Source organism: Myodes glareolus, chromosome 6, assembly GCF_982192425.1.
Source record: "Myodes glareolus chromosome 6, mMyoGla1.1, whole genome shotgun sequence".
Lineage (NCBI taxonomy): Eukaryota > Metazoa > Chordata > Mammalia > Rodentia > Cricetidae > Myodes > Myodes glareolus.
In genome coordinates, this window is record NC_142031.1 from 48,753,328 (window position 1) to 48,775,227 (window position 21,900).

The 21,900-nt window shown below is 49.9% G+C and overlaps 1 protein-coding gene across 2 annotated transcripts in view; it reads right to left on the minus strand.

The window, feature by feature from the left end:
* Notch3 (notch receptor 3) overlaps window positions 1-21,900 on the minus strand; it is a 46,282-nt gene that overhangs the window by 8,760 nt on the left and 15,622 nt on the right. Inside the window, exons 13-30 of one of the 2 annotated variants that reach the window (XM_085690738.2) lie at window positions 21,516-21,708; window positions 21,284-21,435; window positions 20,605-20,718; window positions 20,095-20,250; window positions 17,350-17,575; window positions 16,828-17,029; window positions 16,544-16,691; window positions 15,917-16,101; window positions 14,111-14,243; window positions 13,778-14,035; window positions 13,578-13,696; window positions 12,660-13,225; window positions 10,134-10,466; window positions 8,127-8,281; window positions 7,599-7,821; window positions 5,851-5,935; window positions 2,472-2,634; window positions 1,118-1,422 (exon numbers count right to left, since the gene is read on the minus strand). In XM_085690738.2, coding sequence (XP_085546864.2) covers window positions 1,118-1,422; window positions 2,472-2,634; window positions 5,851-5,935; window positions 7,599-7,821; window positions 8,127-8,281; window positions 10,134-10,466; window positions 12,660-13,225; window positions 13,578-13,696; window positions 13,778-14,035; window positions 14,111-14,243; window positions 15,917-16,101; window positions 16,544-16,691; window positions 16,828-17,029; window positions 17,350-17,575; window positions 20,095-20,250; window positions 20,605-20,718; window positions 21,284-21,435; window positions 21,516-21,708 — 3,716 coding nt within the window. The remainder of the gene's footprint in view (window positions 1-1,117; window positions 1,423-2,471; window positions 2,635-5,850; window positions 5,936-7,598; window positions 7,822-8,126; window positions 8,282-10,133; window positions 10,467-12,659; window positions 13,226-13,577; window positions 13,697-13,777; window positions 14,036-14,110; window positions 14,244-15,916; window positions 16,102-16,543; window positions 16,692-16,827; window positions 17,030-17,349; window positions 17,576-20,094; window positions 20,251-20,604; window positions 20,719-21,283; window positions 21,436-21,515; window positions 21,709-21,900) is intronic. The other variant, XM_085690739.2, reaches the window with a different exon arrangement.

Sequence of the window (21,900 nt, forward strand, 5' to 3'; positions counted from 1 at the left end):
ACACATCAGCACTTACAAAAAACTCAAACGTGCAAATACAAAATAATACCATAATAAAACACAGCACTTTATATGCTAAAATTAAGGGGAAAAAAATCTGTTTTTATCTCTAAGACAGGGTCTCACTGGGCAGCCCTGGCTGTCCTGTAACTCACTCTATAGATAAGGCTGACCTTGAACTCATAGAGTTCCACCTGCCTCTGCCTCCTATGGGCAGGGATTAAAACCGTGTGCCACCATATCCAAGTAAAAACAATGGGTTTAACAACCCTAATCCACTAAAGAGCAGAGTGTAGTGTACCCAGCCCAGTTTAAAAGTACTGGGAACAAAGCTGTCAGTCTACAGTTGAACAAAGGCAGCAAACATGCAAACTAGGATATAAATGAGGGCTTGGCTCTGCGGTGCAGCGCTTGTCCAGCATGTGCAGACCATGGCTCAAGCCCCAGTGAGGGGACAGAGAGCTGTTGTATATCAGGAAGCATGGTAGTGTAATCCCATCACTTGGGGGTGCTGAGGCACGAGGATCAAGTTCGATGCTAGTCTGAGCCATTTCCTTGAATATTTCACTAACTGAAAAAGCAGAACACCGAGGCTACAAGTAGAAAAATCTAAGTCAGAGGGTCAGGGAGATGGCTCAGCAGGTAAAGGTTGGCTGCCAAGACTGAAGATCAGTGTTCAAACCTCAGGATCTACATGGTGGAAGGAGAGAACCAATTCCCGGTTATTGGCTTTTTAATTAATTAATTTTTAAATTAATTTTTAAAATTAATTTTGTGAGTGAGTGTGTGTGTGTGTACGCACACACGCAGGGTCTGAGGAGGCCAGAGAGTGTGTCAGATCCCCTGGAGCTGGAGTCATAGGTGTGAGCAACCAGATGTGGATGGTGGGAACCAAGCTCAGGTCTTCTGAAGAGCAGCTCTAAATGCCCTTAACCACTGAGTCACCTCTCCAGCTCCTGAGAACCAGTTCTTAAAAGTTATCCTCTGACCTCCACACTTACACTGTGGCACATGCATGTAAGATACTAGGTCAGGCACTACTTATTCTTGGCAGGTCCCAAATGAATCCGATGCCCACCCAGTAGCTCTGCAGTCTGAAGAGACAAGCCTTCCTCACCTGGAAAACACCCTGGGCATCCGCCGTCACCGCTGTGTGCAGAGGCGTGCGGCCCGAATGGTCCTGGGCGTTAGTGTCTGCCCCAGCATCCAGTAGCCTCTTGGCGGCATCCGCACGGGCATAGCGGGCAGCCAGATGCAGGGCGGTCTCGCCAGTGCGGTCAGTTCGTGCTCCGAGCTGGGCCCCCTGGCAGATCAGGTCTGATATGATGCTGGCTGACGCGTCATCCGCCTCGTCTTCCTCGGCCGGCATCGGCTCCAGGGCTCCCCCACAGAAGGAGGCCAGCATAAGCGGGGTGAAGCCATCTGCAGGGACCAGGAGGGTGTCACTGGCATAGGGATCTTCCTGAGGGATAATGTCAGGGGCTCTGTAGTAGACGCAACTCGGACATACCGCACCGCAACACAGAAGTAAGTTCTCCCAACTGCAAAGCCACCCCAACAAAGATCGCAAACGGGATTCCGGGAAGCAGAGCATTTATAGAACAAGAGGAAGGGGTACCACTTCTTCCCTCGTTTTCACGCATTCTCCAGTAGCAAGCCCTACTTAGACCAGACAGAGACTGGTTTATGTGTATGTTATAGTCCCCTAGCCACATTGATTGGTCCCAGGATGAGTACGTGGTTCTAGCCTGCCCAGTCAGAATGCATTCTGATACTTTCCTGAAAAGCTGCACAGCTGGAGCTAAGTGGAAAAAATAAATTAAATGCCCGGGATCCAGGGGCTTGATGGGTAAAGGACCCAGACTGTGGTAGGAGACAACCAATGCCAGCAAGGTGTCCTCTGACCTCCTGTGCATGACTAACACACAAATAGGTGTCATTTTAAAAAAAAAAATTACCCCCAGCCAGGCGTTGTGGCTCACACCTTAATCCCAGCACTTGGGAGTCAGAGACCGGTGGATTTCTCTGAGTTCAACCTGGTCTACAGAGTGAGTTCCAGGACCAGTCAGGGATATTTTGGGAAAGAAAGAGAGAGAAAGGGGGAGAGGGAGGTAGGAAGGGGGGGAGGAAGGGAATAAGGAAGGAAGGAAGAAAGGAAGGGAGGGAGGGAGGGAGGGAGGGAGGAAGGAAGGAAGGAAGGAAGGAAGGAAGGAAGGAAGGAAGGAAGGAAGGAAGGAAGGAAATCTCAACCTCATGAAGAAAAGGTCAAGATCCAATTGGCTTCACAGTTTCAGCTACATACCAGTGTGTGCTGTTTTACCTAACTTTGCATTGGGCCCTTATCACTTACAACCTGAAGCCTGACTTAGCACACACACCAGGCATAGACCCCCAGACGCTCCCAGAATACGGTCCCATGTGAGATCTATCAATAGGACCACTGAGGAGCCTCTTCGGGGAGGGGTACTCACCAGGGCCACGTACGTTAACATCCATGCCATCAGCATCTGCATCACCCTGGGGTGGAGTCAGCGCCATGGCGGGGGCCACACGGATATCAGCGGCAACCAGGTGGTGCTGGGTCCACTGGCGACAGTCCACAGGCTCCTCAGCCCCCACGCCTGGCTCCTCTACCTGGAGGGACACAGATCCAGGCTCTGATCTCCCGTTTGGTGATGGGAGAGGCAGTACCAGAGAGTGGGTGGGGAGTTCCACAGGTGTCGCTGGTGGAGCCGTATCCAAGTCTAGGGGACCACTGATAGCCTGCTGTCTCAAAGAAATAAGATAGGAGCGGGAAGAGAACTCGACATGCAAACGTACCTGCAGATTAGACATGGCTCTCCACACAATGCCTTAGCACCCATGTGCTCACACATGCAAACATGTACACACATACATAAAAATAAAGGTTTAAACAGGGAAAAGAACAAAACTTGGGGTTTTTTTTTTTTTTTTGGTTTTTAGAGACAAGGTTTCTCTGTAGCTTTGGAGTCTGTCCTGGAACTAGCTCTTATAGACCAGGTTGGCCTCGAATTCACAGAGATCCGCCTGTCTTTGCCTCCCAAGTGCTGGGATTAAAGGCATGCGCCACCACCGTCCAGTCAAAACATTTTTATTAAATTATCAAAACAAGAGATAACTGCCACTAAGCCCAATGGCCTGAGTTTGATCCCTGGAATCCACACAGTGGAGGGAGAGAAACGACTCCCACAAGTTTTCCTCTGACCTCCACACTCATGATGTGGACACATAACCCCACATACATACAAATTAATAAATAATAAACAAGTGTAAATTTCTTTTTTTTTCTTTTCTTTTCTTTCTTTTTTTTTTTTTTTTTTTTTTTTTTTTGAGACAGAGTTTCTCTGTACAGCCCTGACTGTCCTGGAACTCATTCTGTAGACCAGGCTGACCTCGAACTCACAGAGATCTACCTGCCTCTGCCTCCCGAGTGCTGGGATTAAAGGCATGCACCACTACCTAGCAATGTAAATTCTTTTAATTATCAAAATAAAGCTGTCACAGTGGCACAACCTATAATCTAACACTCACAAAGCGGAGGCAGGAGGATGAATAGTTTGCAGCCAGTCTGGTCTACATGTTAAGACTCAAAAGAATACAGAGTGTTAGCTACACCCTTAATACTACCAGCACTTGGGAGGCTGAGGCAGGTGGATGGATCTCTTGAGTTTGAGCCCGGCCTGGTCTATATAGTCGGTTCTAGGATAACAAAATGGCTCAACGGGTAAGCACATTTGTTGCTAAGCCTGATGACCTGATTTGAAGCCAGGGGACCCACATGGGTTAGAAAACTGAATCTTCAAAGCTTTCCTCTGATCTCCATGTAACACTGTGTTACATGTACCCACACATACATGAAATAAATAAAACGTAATTTTAAAAAAAGGTGTTTTAAGTTATGTGCATGGGTGCTGTGCCCGTATGTCTTTGTACCACATGCATGCTTGATGCCCAGGAATCCAGAAGAAGGCATCAGATCCCATCTTCTGAAACTGGAGTTACAGACATGTGTAAGCCACTATGTGGGTGCTGGGAACCAAACACAGGTCCTCTGGAAGGGCAGCCAGCACTTAATTGCTGAACCATCTCTCCAGCCTCCAATACTTTGTTTGTTTGTTTTATATTTTTATCTATCTATTTTTGCAACACAATCACTGTTTTCCCTCCTTCTTCTCTTTCCAGCTCTCCACCCCTACATCCACTCCTCCATTTCTATTCAGAGGAGGGCAAGCCTCCCAATCAAACACAGCATGTCAAGTTGAAGGATGGAAGAGGCAACCCAGTATGAGGAAAAGTGTCCCAAAAGCCGGCGAAAGAATCAGAGACACCCCCACTCCCACTGGTAGGAGTCCCACAAGAAGACCAAGCTACACAACTGTAACATATATGCAGAGTGCCTAGGCCACTCCCAGGCTCCCTGACTGTCAGTTCGGTCTCTGTGAGCTCCTGAGCCCAGGTTAGTTGATTCTGTGGGTTTTTTTGTGACGTTCTTGACCACTCTGGCTTCTACAATCCTTCCTCCTCCTCTTCTTCAGGATTCCTTGAGGTCGGCCTAATGTTCCACCCTTCAATTTTTATAAATAAATATTTGGAATTTTAAAAAAATAAATGTAGTCTTCATACTCTGGGAATTACAGTTTCGTCGTAAAAGAGCATGTGGATGCTGTGACACATGCCTGTAATCCCAGCTACTGAGGCAGAAAGATTTTCTTTATACACTATCCAGCCCTCAGGTACTGTGGGGGGGGGGTGTGTGTGGGAGGGGTGGGTGTATGCGCATGCGTGCACGCACACGCACGTGTGTGCGTGTGAGCATGTGCGTGTGTGTGCGTGTGTGCATGTGTGCATGTGAGCGTGTGCGTATGTGTGCGTGTGCGTGTGCACCCACCCATGAGTATGGAAGCTAAAGAACCACCCCAGATGTCATTGCTCAGACACTGCCCGTCCTCTCTTATGAGACAGGTTCTCAATGACCAGGATCTTGCTAAGTAGGCCAGGATAGCTAACCAACCAGGCTGTCTCCACCTCCCTAGCCCTGGGATTACAAGTGTTCTACACGACACCTGGGTTGTTGGTTGGTGTTTTATCTGTTTGTTTGTTTCCTAGGTGGGTTCTGGGAAACAAGCCCAGGACCTCAGCACTTTATCGACTGAACCATCTGAAAATGGAGAGAGCAGACCAATGGGAATGGTTCCTAGAGATGAATGGACCCCAAGACCAGCCTGGGGACACCTTCAGACTGGACATGCCGGCCAAAGAACAGAAAAAACAGTCACTCTGTGAGCCAGGGTGCTCCCTCTAAGGCAGTGGTCCTCAACCTTCCTAATGCTGCGACCCTTTAACAAGGTTCCTCATGCCGTGGTGACCGCCTCCCCTCCCCGCTCCCTCCACCGCTGCACGCATAAAACAATTCCATTGCTACTTCACAACTGTAATTTTGCTACTATTATGAATTGTAATATAAATATCTAATATGCACGATATATGAAATGTGACCTCTGTGAAAGAGTTGTTTGACCTTCACAAGGGGGTCGCAACTCACAGGCTGAAAAATCACTGTTATAGGGTGACCTTAGGAACAGGAACCTGTGTGAGGAAGAACCAGATGGAGAAGGGGAACTCCCATCCACACAGGTAACCTGTAGCAAATCTTCTTCCCTCCTAACAAGGCAACAGAGCCTCATTAAGAAGAAAATGAGGTCACACAGATGTGGCAATTGTCCGGCGCTGTGACAATGGAGAAATGGAGACTCCCCTGAGCCTCCCAGCTGACCAGGGCATCCCGACCTGTGATCCTGAGGGGGAAAGAGTAAGAGAAGTAGGTAATACCTTCAGTCTCTTGGCCTCTGGGCACTCTGAGTCCATCCAGTCTGTGGCCACCTCTCCCATCAGACTCTCGCCTTTGGCCATGTTCCTTGGGGAAAACAGGAAGAAAAAGACATGAGAAAGTGCCCTGGAGACATCTGACCCAGAAGGAGGATTTAGGGTTCAACTCAGGCAGAGACCACAGAGGAGGTCATGGGTCAGGAATCGAGGAAGGGTCTTGGGTTGTTGACATAAGTTCCAAAGAGGGATGAAAGGATAGAGGTGAAGTTACAAGAATCGTGTCAGGTTGCAATCAAATATTTTTTCTCATTTATGTGTGCCTGTGTGTGTGCACACGAGTGTTTTGGACACGCGGGTGTGCATGTAGGTGTGCAGTTATGAAGCTGATAAATAGGAATCTTAAATCTCTCTTCAGTCTTGGTCAATGAAATAAGGTCTCTCAATCAAACCAAGAGCTCACTGATATGACAGTTCTCACTCGTCAGCTTGCTCTGGGAATCAGGACTTCATCTTCCAAGGCAGGCTGCCATGTTGTGGAATATTACTTTACCTATGTAAAGGTGTGTTACATTTGTTTATGCTGCATTTATTTAATTGTGTGAAGGTGTGTTGCTGTTTCACCTTGCCTGCCTGAGGCACCTGATTGGCCTTATAAAAAGCTGAACAGCCAATAGCGAGGCAGCAGAGGGATAAGCAGGGCTGGTGTGCAGAGAGAATAAATAAGAGGGGAGAAAAGAAGAGAAAATGAGGGAGAAAGAAAAGGAGATGCCCGAGGCCAGAAGCCAGGCAGCTGCCAGCCAACCAGACACGGAGGAAGCAGTGAAAATAGGACATACGAAATGAAAGAAAAGTAAAAAGCCCTGAGGCAAAATGTAGATAAAGAGTAAAAGATTAAAAGAACAGCTAAGGTAAGGTCAAGCATTCATAACTAATAACAAGTCTCGTGTCATGATTGGTCATGGCTACACTGCCATGCCCACCAAGCATTTAGGGAATTTATAACATTTATATGGGTTCTAGGGTTCCAGTTGGCACGGCTGCTCAGCAATCACTTAAAGTACTGAGCCATCCCTCAAGCTCCAGGTAGCCAGATCTTAAGGTGTCAGGAGTGGCACACACAATAGAACCGAGAGAGATGAAGAAACTGTAGGCTATAGAGGACAGTGTCAAAGCTCACGAAGAGGAGGCGCTCTTATGACAAATGGATGGGATGCCAAGACTGAAAATGTCACGACGAGGAGCCCTGGAACCCTAGGGGAAGGTTAAAATCAGAATATGGTTGTAGGTATTGAGGGATAAGTCAAGTAGGAGGCTTGGAATTGAGGATTGGGTGGAAACAGGGGTCTGAGGTGAGATCAAAGGCACAGTTGAAGCCAGAGGTGAGGCAGGGATCATCAAGGCTGCAGTCCTGGTCAGGGACAGGCCGAGATGACGACAAAGATGAGGCCAGCAGTCACATGGGAATGAATCAGAATTGACGTCTGGGAGGCCAACTCAGGATGGGGGCAGGGAAGGATATGAGTCGGGAAATGGAGAGAAATGGGAAATAAGGTCTAAGGTAAGGGATCGGGGCAATCCCCTGGGATCATGGAGTCTTTGGTCAAGAGGATGAACACTGAAGCTCCAGATGGAGTCTGAAGTTAAAACCAGGTCGGGGGTCAGAGGTTGGAGTATGACCAAGGTGGGGATGGTCCGGAATTTCCAAGGGTCGCATAGTTCAGGACAGAGAGCAGAGCAGACAAGGTCCTCACTTCATGCCCAGTGCATCTTGTCCCACAGGCTCCCTCCGGCCCTTGTGGCCAGCTGCTATGTCCTTGTGTAGTGCAAAGCCCTCAGGGAACCAGAGAGTGCTGTGCTCGCGCTTGCGCCTGGCCACCATGACACCCAGGATGAAGATGACCAGCAGAAAGACGGCACCTGCCACCAGCAGTGGCAGCAATGGCACACTCTGCTCTGGAGGCTCCAGCGGCTCTCCTGTAAGAAGGAAGCAGTGGATGAGTCCTCCGTCAAATAGCAGAGCAGGAACAACCAGGTGGGGTTTCAGTCACGGGCGATAGGTATGAAGCAAGGCTTTAGCCATGGAGCAACTAGAGGGGAGGGTCCAACCGTGAGAGGCTCTTACTCATGGGCTGGCTTAGCTATGGGCCAAGGCTCTACTCATCAGGTTGAGCTTCAGCCAGAAGACGGGACTTTCCTCACGGGACTTTGGTCACACTCCAGGATTGTACCACTCCCTGGGGGTCACATGCTCTGATGTTCCTCGCTTCTTCCCGCCTCACCTCGAACGTCCCGCAGTGGGTATGGGAAATCAAGTCGCTCTACTGCTGACAAGGCTCCCAGGTAATCAGCAGCGCTCTGGGCATCGGGGAAGCAGTGGTCATTCTCGGGTGACTGCAGGCACAGCCGATTGTCAATCTCCAGCATCACTACAGAGCTGTGGGAACAGAGCAAAGGTACCCAAAGGCTCAACATCTGTCTGTAGCGTCCTAGACACCAAACCTCAGAAAGTCACCTCCATCTCCACACCAGCTGGTATCCAACCCCACTGTCTCTCCCAACGGGTCTTGTTGACCACCAGGGTCCCAAAGCTGTGACTCCAATAGGGTCTTTGTTCACCCTAGTGGAGACCAGGATGTAGCCCTTTGCTGGGACATTGCACCCATATCTCAGCTCCTCTAAAAGCTTGCTTTTCTCCTCTTTTTCTTGAGGTGCTGGAAAAGAACTCAGAGCCTTGAATGTGCAAGGCAGGTACTCCACCACTGAGCCACCGGCTCTAATACCCATCCACCCTTAGGTCTCAGTGCATCCAGATTCCTTCTTCATTTCCTTCTCTCCTGCTTCCCTGAGTCTCCCTTCTTTCCCTCCAATGATCTTCCATACCCAGTTGTCTTGTCTTCAGCCCTCATACATCTCCCAGGGTTCCTCCCATACTTCAGGACCCCTCAGAATAGCAAGCTCCAGCACAGCCCCTGCTTTTCACCCTGTGTCCTCATCACTGAGCCACTTTAGCCAAGAAAGGCACATGCACCACGTCACCCATCTCCCCCACTCTGCCTGCATCCCATCAGAACGTGCAAACCACAGCATCTCTGAAATCCAGCCCTCCTTTCAGGGTCAGCCCAAACCTCAGACCCTGTTCCACCCTCAGCAAATGCCCCTCCCACTTCCAGTTCCCCCTGCCTGATCACCAGGGGCTAGTTCTGCAACTTTTATGAGATGGAGGAGGGGAAGAGGCATAGAGAGAGTATGTATATCAGAGATATAGTATATGTCTATAATCCTAGTACTTTGGAGGGCTGAGATGGGCCGACCATGAGTTCAAAGCCAACCTACGTGGATGTTTCTAGGCCAGAGCCTATAAAACACACACACACACACACACACATACACAAAACCAAAGCAAATAAAACTAAGGAAGAAAAAAAGCCTGCAAAACAGCTGAGCAGGCAAGGTGCTTACCATGCAAGCCTGACAACCTGGTTTGAAGCACTAAGCACTCACATAAAGATGCAAAGAGAGAACTGAGTCCACAAAATGGTCCTCTAACCTTTACACGCATGCAGCGGCTTGAGTGTCATGACTCTTGGGAACGCACACACATCATACATGTGATAATGAATACTTTTTAACTGAAGTTATTTTTTAAAAGTCCACACATGCATTTTTAACTGCTCTAGAAACAACTTGTCTCTCCTGGAGGCAGTAGCACCAGATCGGCAGTGCCATTTTGAACCGCCACCCCAACAACCCCACCAAGCAGCCTCCCTACACCCCCCAAGACACACTCAAATCTGAAGGCATTTTTCATTGTCACCACTAGGTGGTGTTGTCACCTGCATTTGAAGGGTAAAACCCTAACACTGCAGCTAGGCTCCCTGTAGTGAACTAGTGAACACAGGACAAACATGACCCACCAAAAAAAAAAAAAAACAAAAAACAAAAAACAAAAAAGCAAAAAAAAACCTCACAGACACTTAAAAACCCGTGCAAGGGCTGGAGAGATGGCTCAGAAGTTAAGAGCACGGGTTGCTCTTCCAGAGATCCTGAGTTCAATTCCCAGCAACCACATGAAGGCTCACAACCATATATGAGATCTGGTGCCCTCTTCTGGTGTGCAGGCATACATGGAGACAGAATGCTATATACGTAATAATCTCAAGTAAAGAAAAGAAAAGCCTGTAGAAGACGCATTGCCAAAGAGCGCTCTCAATTAAGAACAGTGAAACACAAAGTCTGGATCATCCGGTGCCCTGCCCACTGTACAGCCTTGGGCTACAGTCACTCACCCAATCACCTCGGGACCCAGTTCGCGCCGGACACGGGACTCGGAGCCAGAGCTTGGCCGGTGGTAGGGGAAGACCATGGCCTGACCACGAGCATCCAGGCGGAAGCGCAGCGAGGTGCGCAGAATAGCGCTGAGTCGCTGCAGGAAATCGGCGCTGGAACGCAACAACTCTTCAGGGGGCAGAAGAACCGTGAGGACCAGAACCCCTCGGGCCAGAAGGGCCGGGACCTCGCTGGCACAGTCCAGTCCATCCCAGCCACACTCCTCAGTATTGCAGCCCTGGTCACAGCGGCCGTCTGCAAAGTGGTCGGCGCAGTACTTCTCATACACCGGGCTGGAGGCAGAGAACACACGATCAGGGATTCTCTCAGACGCCTAAATGCACACATAGCAAAGAACGGTACTGCACAGTGCTTGCACAGGGGACTCGAATGGCCTTCCGTATGTCAGATTTTCTGTAAATGCGGCTGTTGGTTGCATAACCACAGGTTCTGTGACTAAAGCTATTTCAGAGTTTAAATTAATTTGGGTTTTAGAATATTTGCATATTTTCTTAAATACTATATATGCAATGAATTATCTTTCAATACATATCGTTTTAAGATAAGAGCTCATGTATCTCAGGCTGCCCTCAAACTCCCTGTATTAGCCAGGTATGCTGGCACACACCTCTAATCCCAGTACTCTAGGCAGAGGCAGAGGTGTTTCAGGGCCAGCCTGGGTTACATAGCCAATTCCAGGCCAGGCAGGGATACATAGTAACCCTATTAAATAAAAAGAAAAAAAAAAAAAAACCTATGTAGCTGAGGGTGATTGTGAACTGTCCTCCTGCCTCCAACAGCTTAGTGCCGGGATTACAAGCATGCATCACCACTCACAGGTTAGCTGGTGCTTAAGACAAAACCCAGGACTCTGTGCATGTTAGGCAAGCATCCCACCAACTGAGCTACACCCCAAGTCTTCTATACATAATTTATGTAAGGCACCTCAGGAATAATGTCTAAGCCTAAACACACACATATACACACACACAAACACACATACACACACACACACCAAAAAAAAAAAAACAAAAACATAGCCCAAAAGTAGCTACATATTTCTAGTGTGCCTGAGTTTGGGGGTTGTTTTATTTCCTTGGGATGGAACCAAGGGCCTCAGGCCATCTAGGCAGTGCTCTGCCACTGAATTTTGACTGCAATTTATCAATGAGGTAAAGGATGGAACTTTCCACTGTGGCATCACTTCCCACAGTTCGGGGTTCCGGGTTTGGGATCAAGGGTATTCAACCAGTATCGATGCATCAACTATTAATTGAGCACCCGTTACATGCTGCCATAGATACCAAGATCCCACCCACAAATCCTTGCCCCAGAAAAACTGGCAACCCTGTGGGTGGAGACAGGTGAGGAGAATATACTAATTAGATGACAGTAAAGGGTTAATATAAATGTATATGTGGCAGTGTTTGGAATTAACTACTAGGAAGCAAGGGACGTGCTGGAGGTCGGGCTAGTTCACAATGTAGATGACACCATCTAAGCAGAGGCTTGAAGGAGGTGGGAGGAACTGCTGCAGGGAAGGACAGTTCAGCCAGTAGCAGTAAGCAGAGCGTCCCCGCTGGAGAGCAGGCATGGGACATCTGAGGCGGTCCGGGCGACTGAAGTGCTTGGGAAGGTTGGAATGGAAGACACTGAGGAGACAAGGCAGGAGGGGTGCTCCAGACCAACAGGGGGACACACGAACAGATGCAGAGATGTAGAACGTATGGGGTGGAGAGGGACAAGCAAAGAGATATGACAGACAGGGGTACAAGGAGATGGAAGGCACATGGAGGGAGACGGAGGATCCACGGGACAGGAGGATGGCCATTAGAGGCGTGTGAATGAACAAATGGGGCACAAAGATGGGCAGACAGATGGCACACAGAACAGACCAGCAGACAGACATATGGATGGACAAGCCAAAGTACAGATAGCTGGACATACAGACAGCCTCAGGACCCACAGGGTGGAAGGAGAGGGCAGATCCCTGGGAATGGGTTCTCTGACCGCCACATGCACACACGCTAAATAAGCAAGTGTAACATTTTGGTTTGGACAAGCTCTCACCATGTAGCCCTGGTCGGCCTGAAACTCACCACATAGACCAACCTGGCCTCAAATTTATATAGAGACCTGCCTGCCTCTGCTTCAAAGGTACTGGGATTAAAGGTGTGAGCCACTTTACCCAGCTTAATTTTTAAATTTTAAGAAAGACAGATGAAAAGTCGTAAGTATTGACGGATGGAATGTGTAACTTCAGGCAGACAGAAACAAACAGGCGAGATGTGTAGATGGAAATACAAATGGTCAAAGATGAGGCGCACAGGTGAATGGAACCCCAGACGGTGGCAGCTGTGAAAAGCGAAGAAACAGCTCCATTAGACAGTCCAAAAACGGACTTCCAAGAAAACTGGGTCAGATGTGACTCACTGACAGACAGTGCGGCAATTCAGATGGGCAGGGGGACATTGTTGTGAGCTCACTTGCAGGTGCGTTCGCGGCCACCAGCGTAGCAGTCAAAGTTGTCATAGAGGCAGGCTGGGGAGCTGCAGGCTGGGTCACACCGGCTGTTGTTGAAGAGACGCCAGCACTGCAGTGCCTCGCACTGCCGCCAGGGGTCGTCCACGTTCAGCGAGCAATCGCCGCCGTCCCAGCCACAGCCGGGGGTGTTGCACTCGCGATCGCAATTCTGGTCCCCTCTCTTGGCCTGGCAGGCAGCTCTCGGGCACCGTGGCTCCTCGGGGATTTCAGGGGCTGTAGAAGGGGTTTCGCAACGCGGGCCAGTCCAGCCCGGAGCGCATACACAGCGGAAGAAAGGGACAATCTGCACAGGCAGGCATGAACCCCCATGCAGACAAGTGGAAGCTGTGCAGCTGGCGTTAGTAGCGCCTGGGGGTGATGCTCTAGAGACCCGGCAGAAGGGACCGGACAGCCCAGGAGGACAAGCACAGCGTGGCCCACGGGCAGTCTGCTGGCATGGGATACCCATCGGGCACTGCAGCTCTCGGCACGAGCGTGCCATCCTCTCGCAACGCAGACCCCAGAACGGCTATTGACGGGATGAGGGGACCAAAAGAGAAAAAATGATAATGAAAAGAAAAGAATAGGAGGGCGGGAAAGAGAGAAGAGTGACGGTCAAGACTTGAGAAACGATAACTCTCCCTCCCTCTCCCAACCTCTCCAAGTTTAGCGTCCTCTCCTTTTCTCTAAGGACCTCATTTAGAAGATACGCTATACCTTCCCCCAGGAAGCCACAACTTCACTAAGTTACTCTCCAAACCATAATTCAGCATCTCTCAGAATCCCTTTGCCTTCCAGTTTTCCCTTACAGACCATACCCTTCCCTGAGGCCACACCCTTCTCCTTCCCCAAGAGCCTCCACCCCAGCCACTCACACCTACCTGGACACAGTGACAGATGAAGGTCAGCCCACCTCCAGGGCCTGAGCTGGGATGGCACTGGCCTCCATGCTGACACGGTTGGGACTCACAAGGGGACAGGGCAGTCTGACAGCGAGGCCCTAGACCAGCAGATGTAAAAGGATCAACCACCATGGCAGAACTACAGTCAGGCTCCTGGCCAGTCTATCTGTCATACTTACCTGTGAAGCCAGGATGGCAGAGGCAGCGGAAGTGCCCACCTGGATCTTGTAGGCAGTCCCGGGTGTGTGCTGCATGGCAGGCACCTGGACGACACTCATTGATGTCTGCTTCACAGTGCAAACCCGTGTATCCTGGAGGACAGTTACAGCGGAAGCCACCCACCAGGTCCACACAGGTACCGTTGTGTAGGCACCGGAGGCCTGAATCCAAGGCTGGGCCTGGGCCACAGTCATCCTCATTGATCTCACAGAGTACTCCTAGGGGATGGGAGAGTGGTCAATGGAGTGTAGAGACAGCCTCTTAGCCTGTCCCCAACCCTGGCCTTGACATACCAAGTGTGCCAGGGGGACAGGAACAGAGATAGCGGGCCACGAGATCAATACAGGAGCCTCCATGCTGGCAGGGCTGGGAGGCACACTCATCCACATCGTCCTCACAATTGTCACCAGAATAACCAGCAGGGCACTGTAGTGGGACAAGAAAGGAAGTCACTCAGACATACCTGTGAACACCTAGTCATACCTGTGAACACACAGAATCCCAGCACAAAAGGACACACGTAGACATCCAATATACAGCCAATACAGAGGGCAGACTTACCCAGTACAAGAAATCACACTGTGCTTGTTATTTACTTATTTGTGTGTTTGTTTGTTTATTGTCAACTTGAACCAAACCTAGACACGTCTGGGAAGAGAGAATCTCACTTGAGAAACTGCCTCCTTCAGATTGGCCTGCAGCATGACTGTGGGGGTATTTTCTCAACTGCTTGATGTGGAGGAACCCAGCCCACTCTGGGTGATTCCATCCCCGGGGCCAGGTGGACCTGAGCTATATAAGAAAGGCGGCTGAGCAATTCAAAGGAAGCAAGCCAGTAAGTGATGTCCCTCTGTGGTCTTTGCTCCCATTTCGGCCTGCAGTTTCCTGCCTTGGGCTCCTTCCCTGGCTTCCCTCAAGGACGGACTGTAACCTGTGAGCAAACCCTTTCCTCCCTCAAGTTGCTTTTGGTCAAAGTGAGATTGGGAAGGCCACCAGCACACTCAGCATACGGGGACATAAGTTCATGGAAACACAGGGAAAACACCCACCTAGACACAGACGCTGACTGAGCCACTCATGCCCACAGAGACGCAGAACTGAAGACAGAAACTCACACAAACGTGCCCAAATCCATTCCCAAAGACACGAGGGTTAGGAGCTGCAGAAATGGCTGTGGGTGAGAGCGTCTGCTGCACAAGCGTGAAGATCTGAGTTCAAATCCCCAGCACCCACGCAAAGAGCAAGGCGTGGTCTTCTGTGTCTGTAACCCAGGTGCCAGGGGTAGAGACAGGAGGAACTCTGGGGCATTGCTACCAGCCTAACTTCAGGTTCTGTGAGAAGACCTCAGGGAACAAAGTAGAGTAACAGAGAAAGATGCCTGTTGTCTTCCTCTGGCTTCTGAGCACACTACTATCTACACCCAGTGCACACGCACGCGCGCGCACACACACACACACACACACAAGAGAGAGAGAGAAAGAGAGAGAGAGAGAGAGATAAAGACCACTAGGTCTGGCTGCACACTCCTCTAATCCCAGCACTCAGGAGGCAGAGGCAGATAGATCTCTAATAGCTCAAGAGCAGCCAGAGTTACATAGTGAAACTGTTGAAGAAGGAGGAGGAGACACACAACCAGATATGGTGGCGAATGTCTTTAATCCAGCACTCGAGAGCCAGAGGCAGAGGGACCTCTGTGAGCCGGAGGCCAGTCTGGACTATATAGCAAATTCCAGGATAGCCAGGGCTACATGGACAGACCATGTATCAAAAACTAACTAAACTGGAAAAAAAAATGCTGGGCGGTGATGGCGCACACCTTTAATCCCAGCACTCGGGAGGCAGAGGCAGGCAGATCTCTGTGAGTTCGAGGCCAGCCTGGTCTACAAAAGCTAGTTCCAGGACAGGCTCCAAAGCTACAGAGAAACCCTGCCTTGGGGGAAAAAAAAAAAAACATACAAACCAGACATGCGGACTAAGGATAAACCTCAGTGGTAGAGTTCTCACCTCCATGCATGAAGCATTCCTGTTCCCCCACCAGGAAAAAGAAACACACCATGCATGATTAGCCTCCCTTCCCTCTCCCTGGGATGCACACTTACCTCACACACATAGCCCCCCATGTAACCACGGCAGGTGCCCCCATGGTGGCAGGGCTGGGCTGTGCAGGGGTCCACTTCCTGTTCACAGTGACTACCGGTGCGGCCCTCTGGACACATACAGTAGTGGGAGTGGTCCTTGTCTACACACTGCCCACCTGCCTGACACAGCTGCTCCAACCGTACCCCTGAGGAGCAGAGAGTGGCGTCAGGTGTGAGGCAGCCATGCATCCTTCCCTCTTCCGGTCCACATCACACAATCCAGCAATCCTGCGGGCATCGATCTCTACTGTCTCACCCACATTCCAGAGGGCTGTCAGGCAGCTTGTCAACTGGCCTGGTCTCTTTCCAAAATATCCAACTTTGATGACCATGCAGGCTCAGTCTCTCTCTCTCTCACACACACACACACACAGAGACAGACACACACACACAGACACACACACACACAGACAGAGTATTCCAGCTGTCTCCCCATCCCCATCCTGGCCAACTATACCATGGTCACACACGTAAAGAGCCACACACCTCATTAGATCCACATGCTATGTGGCCACATCATTCGACTAATACTAACAAGAGATATGTACATCCTTCAGCCTCACACACCCAACACATGCTGCCCCTCACCCATCTGGGCTGCAGCCTCTTTGCAGGGTAGACTTTTTATGTCACACAGGCGGCCACTCCACCCAGGGGGACAAATGCAGTAGGCCCCAGTCTGGACACAGCGACCCCCATTCTGACAGGGTGACTGGCTGCACCAGTCCACCAGGTTCTGGAAAAAAAAAAAAAAACCTCAAGGTCAGCGCTGGGAGAGACCCTAGAAACAAGATGGGCTTCTCCCTTCAGGATGCCCCACAGGCCCCACCTGGTTTCTGGACTCTTCCACAAGGACCTTAGGCACCACCCACCTGACACAGATTCCCAGTGAAGCCCTCCCGGCAGGTGCATTGAAACCCTGGGTGGGTGGGGTTGCAGACACCCCCATGCAGACAGGGCCGGGAGAGGCAGGGGTCAGTCTCATATTGGCAGTGGGTGCCCGTGTAGCCAGGGCGGCACAGACAGCTGAAGGAGTTAACATCATCCACGCAGGTTCCTCCATTGAAGCAGGAACTGGAGAATAAGACAAGGGGGGTCAAGCTCCACCACCTTGAAGGCCACCCTGCCCCTCCTAGAATCAAGTGTTTTCCAATGTCTGATCCTCACTGTCCCCAACAAGCTATAGATCTGTAGAGATCTCACCTGGCCCGCCACCTAGGGATCCTGTCCCAGGCTGGGCCTTGCAAGGACTGGAGTCTGACTTCCATCTAGCCTTGCCCTTTCCTCAGACATGTGCCATCAGCATCAAAGCCCTCAGACAGATGCCAGGTCCAGGAAGCCCTCCCTGGTCCCCATTCTGTCACAGGCCCCTGAGTGTCCCATGCCCCACCCACCTGGGGCTGCAGTCCGGCAGGTCATTCTCACAGTGGAAGCCTCCATAGCCAGGTGGACAGGTACAGGTGAAGGAGGCCACGTGATCAGTACAGGTGCCGGGGCCACACGGGTTGCTCAGACACTCGTCCACATCCCGAGCACAGCTAGGACCAGCAAAGCCCATGAGGCAAGAGCAGGTAAAGGAGCCCACGCCGTCCTGGCAGGAACCACCATTGAGGCAAGGGTCTGCAGTGAACGGGAAGGAAGTCTGGTCATTCCCTATGCCCATATCAGCCCTCCTTGACCCAACTACATATCACACAGGGGAAAACTCAGATTCAATCCAGAGGGGACACTGCTTTTTGTCTGGAGTTCAATGTGCAATAGGCTGGTCTTGAACTCGGAGATGAGACTGCATTCTGCCTTCTGAGTGCAGAAATTAAAGGCGTGCGCCACCATTCATGGCCCAGAAGGACACTCTTGATCAGAGATAAAAGTTTGCCCCCTTTTGTGGTCAAACCTCTTCCTACAAGTTGTCTTCTGATCTCCACATGAATGCGATAGCACATGTGTGCAATACACACACAAATAAATAAATGTAAAAAAAATACTTTTTTAAATCTCCTTTGGAGGAGGAGTAGATAGGGAGGAAGAATTAAGGACGGGAGTTGAGTCCTGGGAAGAGAAGAGGGAGAGAGAGAGGAAACTGTGTTGGGCTGGAAAAAGATTAATTAATTAATAAAAGTAAAATTTAAAAAATCCCCTGTGAGTTATAAAGTTGGCCCTACCTATCCTGAAATTCAGAATCTGTTGTGGAATATTCCTTTACACTGTATGAAGATGTGTCACTGTGATTGGTTTAATTAAGAGCCGAATGGCCATTAGCTAGGCAGGAAGAGGTTAGGCGGGACTCCTGGGGACAGAGAGCTCTGGGAAGAAGAAAAGTGAGGTCACCAGCCAGACACAGAGAAAGAGAAAGCAGCCAGACACACACTCTGTATGGGCAATACAGAGTAAAGGTAACCTAGCTGTGTAAAAGGATATAGATTAAAAGATATGGATTAATTTAAGTTGTAAGAACTAGTTAGAAGCAAGCCAAAGCCAAGGTCAATCTTTCATAATTAATAAGTCTCCATGTCGTTTTTTTTGTAAACTGGCAGCCCAAAGAAAAATCCGCCTACAGAATCTGCAGGTTCAACAAGCAGAGGAAAGGGTGAAAATCCGAGGTCACACAAAGGCTGCACATGAAAACTTTCCTCTCGTTCTCCCCTAAGCAACACACGCACGGCACCTGCACTGTGCTTAGTGCTTAGGCTGTCCAGAGAGTCCAGGAAGATGGTTCAGCAAGTAAAGGTGTCTGCCACACATGCCTGAGTCCAATCCCTGGGTCCCACATGGTAGGAGACAGCCAACCCCTAGTTGTCCTGTGGCCCCCCCACATGCAACGTAGCATGTGTACATGAACATATACACGCCATACACACAATAATAAAATTTAAATTAAAAATTAAGTGTAAGTTGGTAAGATGGCTCAGCATGGGCAAGGCACCTGCCACCAAACTCGATATCCTAAATCAGAGCCCCAGGTCCCTCAAGGTGGAAGAACAGAATTCTCAAAAACTGTCCTCTGACCTATACATGTGGCACATACATACCCACACACATACACACAATAATAAGTAAATGTAAAAACATTTAAATAAAAAGTAAGATATCTAGAGATGACTGAAAGTCTATGGTATGTAGAGGTTATTGCAAACATTAATCCATTTTAAAATAAGGGACTGGAGTACCCATAGAGTCTGGTATCCCTGGAAGCTCCGGGGCCAATCTCAGAGTACCGAGGAACACATGTACTTCTACTGCCTGCTCAGATTCGTGAGCTCGGCGCAGGCTTGTGTGAACAGTGTAGCCACTTGATATTGCTAACGGGCCCTTGATATTGCTGCCAGTTCAAATTAAACTGCTGCAGATGTAAAATACATTTAGCAGATTCAAATTTTCAAAGGTTTATATGTAGAAATTAATGATATTTTTCTTTTTTGTGTTTGTTTTGTTTGGTTTGGTTTTTTTTTAAATATTTATTTATTTATTATGTATACAATATTCTGTCTGTGTGTATGTCTGCCGGCCAGAAGGGGGCACCAGGACCTCATTACAGATGGTTGTGAGCCACCATGTGGTTGCCGGGAATTGAACTCAGGACCTTTGGAAGAGCAGGCAATGCTCTTAACCACTGAGCCATCTCTCCAGCCCCCTTGGTTTGGTTTTTTTGGTTTCTCTGTGTAGCTCTGGCTGTCCTGGAACTCACTCTGTAGACCAGGACTGGCCTCAAACTCACAGAGATCCGCCTGCCTCTGTCTCCCGAGTGCTGGGATTAAAGGCATGTGTCAGTCATCACTACCCAAAAATATTTTCTATATTGGCATAAGTAAAACATATTTTTTAAAACCTTTTATAACATTTCTGTAATTTTTTATTATTACTTTGTGTGTGTGTGTGCATGTGTGTGTATATATACACACATGGTATTTGTGTAGAGAGCAGAGGACACCTTGTAGGATTGAACTCGGGTCATCAGGTTTAGCAGCAAGCCCCTTTACCTGCAGAGACATCTTACCAGCCCACTGTTTATTTATTCAGCAATGCTGCAGATGGAACTAAGGCCATCATGCATGAGGATACAGCAACACAGTGCCAGGCACACAATATGGTTTGATGGGTGGGTTCCCTGGGGAAGCATCCCCATGGCTACCTGTACTTACTGGGGTCACAGTCATCAATGTCCTGATCACAGAAAGGGCCAGTGTATCCCCCATGGCAGATACACCTGAAGCTCCCAGGCAGGTTGGTGCAGGTACCATGGGGGCCGCAGGGGGAGGCACCGGCACACTCATCCACATCCTGCTGACACCGTGAGCCTGGAGGTGAGAGAGGAAGTAATTAGGTTAGAGGGGTAAAGTGCGGTGTGAGGGGGTGCCTGCAGCTCAAGAACCCGTAGGCTGAGGCAGGAAATGGCCATCAAACCTCAGGCATTCCAGCATCCTCAGCCCCAGATGGCTCCCTCTTATCCTGAGCTGACTCCCAAGGGCTGTGAATGTCTAGATCCAGCTGTCTTTTCCCAGAAGGAAGGACCTTCAAAGGCAGAGCAGGGGTGGGTCCCATTTGACTTCCCAGAGGAGCAGGAAAAGAAGGAAGAGGGAAGAGAGGAGGAAGAAAAAAGGAGGTAGAAAGGGAAGAGGAAAGAAAGGAGAGGAAGGGGGACACTGGTGTACCTTGCCAGCCTGGGGGACAGGAACAGACAGTCAGCTGGCCAGAGCCAGACTCACAGTGGCCTCCATGCTCACAGAGGCTTGGAGTACAAGGGGACAGCACCTCACACTGGCGGCCTGTAGAGAACCAGCAGGATTTAGATAGCCTAGAAAGACTCACTGCTCTCATCCCCCAGCCATGAAGTCCCACCCTAATATCCAGAAAAGACCAAAAAAAAAAGAAGCAGAGAAAGAAAGAAAGAAAGGAAAGAAAGGAAGAAAGAAAGAAAGAAAGAAAGAAAGAAAGAAAGAAAGAAAGAAAGAAAGAAAAGAAGAAAGGGGAATGCAGAGGGGTTGGAGAGATGGTTCAGTATTTAAGAGCACCTAATGCCCAATCATCTGTATAACAAACTGTAACCCCAGCTGCAAGTCAGAAGGAAACGGGTATCATGGGGACTCATTGGCTTCCAGGCTATCCAAGAAAGCACAAACCCCAGGCTCAGGGAGAGACCCTGCCTCAAAGGACGAGATAGAGTCGCAGAGGAGGACACCTACCCCCTCTTCTGGTTCTAGCCCCCATACACAGGCATGCGTATACAGAGACACATAGAGTGAGGGGACGACAAAGCTTTAAAAAGAGTAGAAAGGAAACATGAGAAACAAGGGTATCAGGGGCTCTGAGGAGGAATGTGGGGACACACACCCTGAAATCCAGGGGGACAGGTACAGTGGAAGCCTCTTCCATCACTGGTACAGGTGCCGCCAGCCTGGCAGGGCTGGGACTCACAGGCATCTGGAGCCAGGCTCTGGCTGCAGCGGGGGCCACTCCAACCAGGCTCACACACACAGCGGAACCTGGTGGGGGAGGCAGTCAGGGGTGGCAGGTGACCAGAGAGACAGCAGAAGAGGGGTCCAGCGTTGGGGAGGGGCCTCACCCGCCAGATGCATTATGGCAGACTCCGTGACTGCAGGGCTTGTGCGCACAGGGATGATTCGCAGGCAGGCAGAGAGGAGGCAGGGAGCCAGGTGGGCAGAGGCAACGGAAGCCGTTTTCCCCGTCCACACAGGAGCCACCCTCTCCACAAGGGCTGGATGCACACTCGTTAATCTCCACATTGCAGAGGGGCCCTGGGAAGCATACAGGCAACTTCATCCCAGAGCCAAGATAGTGGTGCCGAGTAAGGGAGAGGGGACACTTTGTTCTGTATCACACAGCTGCATCCCCATGTGGGGTCCACATTCTGCCGACAGGGTGAGAACCTCAAACCAATGAGTGAGCAAGCTCAGGATACCACAAAGTAGGTCTCTCTCTCTCTCTCT